At 60.2% G+C, this 3,367-nt stretch overlaps 1 protein-coding gene across 4 annotated transcripts in view; it reads right to left on the reverse strand.

Annotated features, from left to right (window-relative positions):
• The window catches only part of POGK (pogo transposable element derived with KRAB domain), an 11,308-nt gene extending 7,952 nt beyond the window's left edge, over positions 1-3,356 (reverse strand). The window contains exons 1-2 of one of the 4 annotated variants that reach the window (XM_023519928.1): positions 3,050-3,356; positions 2,293-2,426 (exon numbers count right to left, since the gene is read on the reverse strand). In XM_023519928.1, the coding sequence (XP_023375696.1) occupies positions 2,293-2,426; positions 3,050-3,212 (297 nt within the window). In that variant the 5' untranslated portion in view covers positions 3,213-3,356. Of the gene's footprint in view, positions 1-2,292; positions 2,427-2,693 lie in introns of those variants that run through there. The other 3 variants (XM_023519929.1, XM_011374201.2, XM_023519930.1) reach the window with 3 other exon arrangements.
• Between the last annotated feature and the right edge of the window lie 11 nt (positions 3,357-3,367).

The following is a 3,367-nucleotide window of genomic DNA, read 5'->3' on the forward strand; positions in this document are numbered from 1 at the left end:
AAGCTCCAGATCTAGGCCATACCTATTTATAGTCCCTCTCCCTTGGCCGACAAAACGGGCTGCGAGACTGGCTGTCCTGCCACTTCAGAGGGCCTGTCCCCTCCCCTCATCGGGAGCTGCCCCTCTGCCCCCCCGGAACACAAGTCCCGCCCTCTCGGCCGGGTCCACGCACCACTAGGGCTCGGGCAAAGTCCTTGTCTCCGTTTCTCTACTCGGACCTGTGTGTCTACTCCAACCCCCTAGGGAACGCTGTCCTCGTGCACAGCGTGGCGCTCACACGCCAGCGCCGTCACCGATCACGCTCACTCGGCTCTCTACGACGAAAGCACACATCTCTTCCCCTAGCCTACTGCCCTGGAGCAGGGTTTTCCAGCCTGGGCTGACACGGGGCCAGAGAACTCTTGGATGCTGGCCGTCTTGGGCACCAGGGGTATGTAGCAGCAGCCCAGGCCTCTACCCAGGAGAAGCCAGAAGGATGTCCCATGCCCCAGCCCCGACCCCAAGTCACGAGAATCAAAGATATCTCCGGACTTGGCCAAATGTCCCCAGGAGGGGAGGGAGCTAGGGGCAAAACTGCCCAGCGCTCAATACCAGGTCCGGGTATTGAGTGGTCCGGCCTGAAGGCCACACCCCCAAACTAACACGCCCCCACTGCACCCCGAATACTGTACTAGCAATTACGCTCCCTTCTCTGTCTTCCTCATGAGACCAGCAGCTCCACCAGACGGGATGCTCACTAACTGTGGGAGGACGGCAGAGCGCCCGGAGGCCACCAAGGCCACCCCCTCCTCCAGCTCCTGTCACCTCGTCCTTTCTCAGCGGAGCGTGGTCTTCACCTTGTACCTTTCTCACCGTCCCTACACACTCATTCTGGCTGGGCCAGGTCAGCCTCCAAGCCCGGGGCTCCGAGCTACAGAAGACTGACTCCTGCCCTCCTGAGTCACCCAGCTGGACAGGTGGGCGGAGAACACAGAAGAGACCGGAGCAGTGTGGCCTCCACAGCGGGGCCGGTGAACCAGAGCCTGCTGGTGTGTTTGCTCTTATTGAGGTACAGCAGACACACAGCAAAACACACAAGCAAGTCCAGCTCAGGAGGCTTTTTAAGAACCAACGTCAGAGCACATGCGTACCCCGGGGGCGAAGTGGATAAGCTCTCTGCACCCCAGTTCCCTCACGTGGGCGGGGGGCTGGACTGGATGACCCGGGAGAATCAAGGCTCTGTGAATACTGATCTCTCGCCGGAAACAAAGTATAGTCTGTAGACTGATAACGTTCACAAGCAAAGAAAAACTAAGTAGAGAAATGTCAATCTGTTGCTTATTTAAAATGTTTACCACTCATACCCAATTATTGTGGAGTCCAGTAAGTACTGCAAATAATTATACCTAATTATAGCTATAAATATCTGTTGCATTGACTCTTTTTTACAAGTTTACCCCAATTCTCTCACACTATTCTGTGTGGCTACGCTCCGTATTCCCAGCTGCCTCCCAGCCCCACCCCTCCGTCCAGAGCTAGAGATGCAGCTCTCACGTCAGCCCAGCACCCCTCAGGCCCGTTTAACGAGGTTCCCCCTTCCACCAGCCACAGGTGACAGACTCTCCCTCTGCTCACACCTGAGTCAGGCTCCTCTGAGCCTCCCTCTGGGCTCCGCCCCTGTCCCCGGCCCGATCAGCCCAGTTTCAGCAAGAGTGCTGGTAAGTCAGGGAGAACCCCACGCCCGGGACCCCTGACCGCCCCAGCCGGCCGGCCTTCAGTAAGTCCCCGGACCCCACCGTCTCCTCTAGGTGCTCGTCCATCCACCGGTCCCTCCTCTCCGCCTCCTGGCTAAGAATCCCCACTTGTCTTTACTGGATTCGTGTGTGGCCCAATCTCTCTGTTCCCTACTGTGACAGTCTTGACAACAGTCCTCAACAGAGTCCTTATCACCACGTCAGAGTCATTTTTTTCTTTAACACAGGTCAGCAAGCATACAGGTGGTGTCAACAACGTGCCTGGCACTGAGCAGGGTGCAGGGGACCCGGGGTGCGGGAGAGACCGGGCTGTGGCCCCTTGGCCTCCCCATCCTGCCCACGGCAAGCTGCAGGGGCTGCCGGGACTGCTCAGGTAACCAGGTAACCAGGTAACCAGCGCCTCCCTGCCTCACAGCACACTTTTCTCAGGAATGCAAACCCAGGCCTTGGCCGGGCTATTTTTACTTCCTGTCTGCCTGGGAGGAGGCCTACCACAGCCTGGCCCCCCAGGCCGGGCCCTCCCGCCAGGTGTGGCCCCCCCTCCTGCTCACTTACTCACCCATCCGCCCTCTGCGCAGATCCGGACTTTCTGCGTGTCCGTGGGGCCACTCTCCAGTGCCCGGCTCTGAATCTCCTCTTCCTGTTCCTCCACTTTCAGGGTCAAATTCAGGGGGCAGCCTGTGGACTCCATGTCTGCAAGCAAGATTCGGTTCAGAAAAAGCCGGTTCTCGTGTGATCTCTTCAACGCGGAGTCCCAGGCCGGCCTGCACGGACCTCCTTGGCCCCAAGCGCAGCTGGCTGGAGAGGAGGGGGGTGCACAGGAGGGCCTGGGGTGGGAGTGGGGGAGGGTCTTCGGGGAAAGCACCTGGGAGCTGGTCTCGGATGCATTTAATTGTGCTAAAAAGAGGGGTGGCAGGCAGACAGCGTTACATGGCTGCCTTCGAGTATTTAGAAAGCTACCTATGAAGGAGAGAGCAGACTGGTTCTGTGGACACCCAAGGTCAGAAGGTGGGGGGTAAACATTCCAGAAGAGTGTAGGAAAGGCAGACCTCGCACAGCTAAAGCCACCCCAACACTGCGAGGAGGGGGGCGGGGGCGCAGGGGTGCTGGCTTCCTATCAGCACCGGTGTGTGGACACAGACAGGGCACTTGCTGGGCTGGGTTGTTCCCACAGGCCAGATGAGCCTCAGGAGCTTGGGGAGCCGAGAAGCCCCCGTCACCCGGATTTCCAGATTCAAAGGTTCTGTCCCTGAGCCTGTTCGACAAATAGTCATTCTGGAGTTGGTGACACATAGGGGTGGCGCCTGGATACCCACGAAGGTGCAGAAGCTGGTGGCGCCCGGCCCTGGGCCCAGCCACGCTGCCGCTGGGTGCAAGTGCCCCCGTGCCGTGCTCGGAGGCCAGTACAAAGGGCCGCGCCCCCGCCCTCGGGGGCAGGCGGTGCCCAGGTGTGCGGTAGGTGCATCTTGGGAGCCGCATCCTCCCGCGCGCTGCCAGAGAAGATCGCTCCCGAGTTCGAAGTCGGCTTCTGCGGCGAACGCGGCAGGGAGGGGTCCGGGGCGCGCGGGACAGGCTTCAGATCCGTGGGGACCGGGCCCCGACTTGGCCGCGGCCTCCCCGCGGGCTCCCGGGCA

The sequence above is a fragment of the Pteropus vampyrus genome, unplaced genomic scaffold (assembly GCF_000151845.1).
Source record: "Pteropus vampyrus isolate Shadow unplaced genomic scaffold, Pvam_2.0 Scaffold241, whole genome shotgun sequence".
Taxonomy (NCBI): Eukaryota; Metazoa; Chordata; class Mammalia; order Chiroptera; family Pteropodidae; genus Pteropus; species Pteropus vampyrus.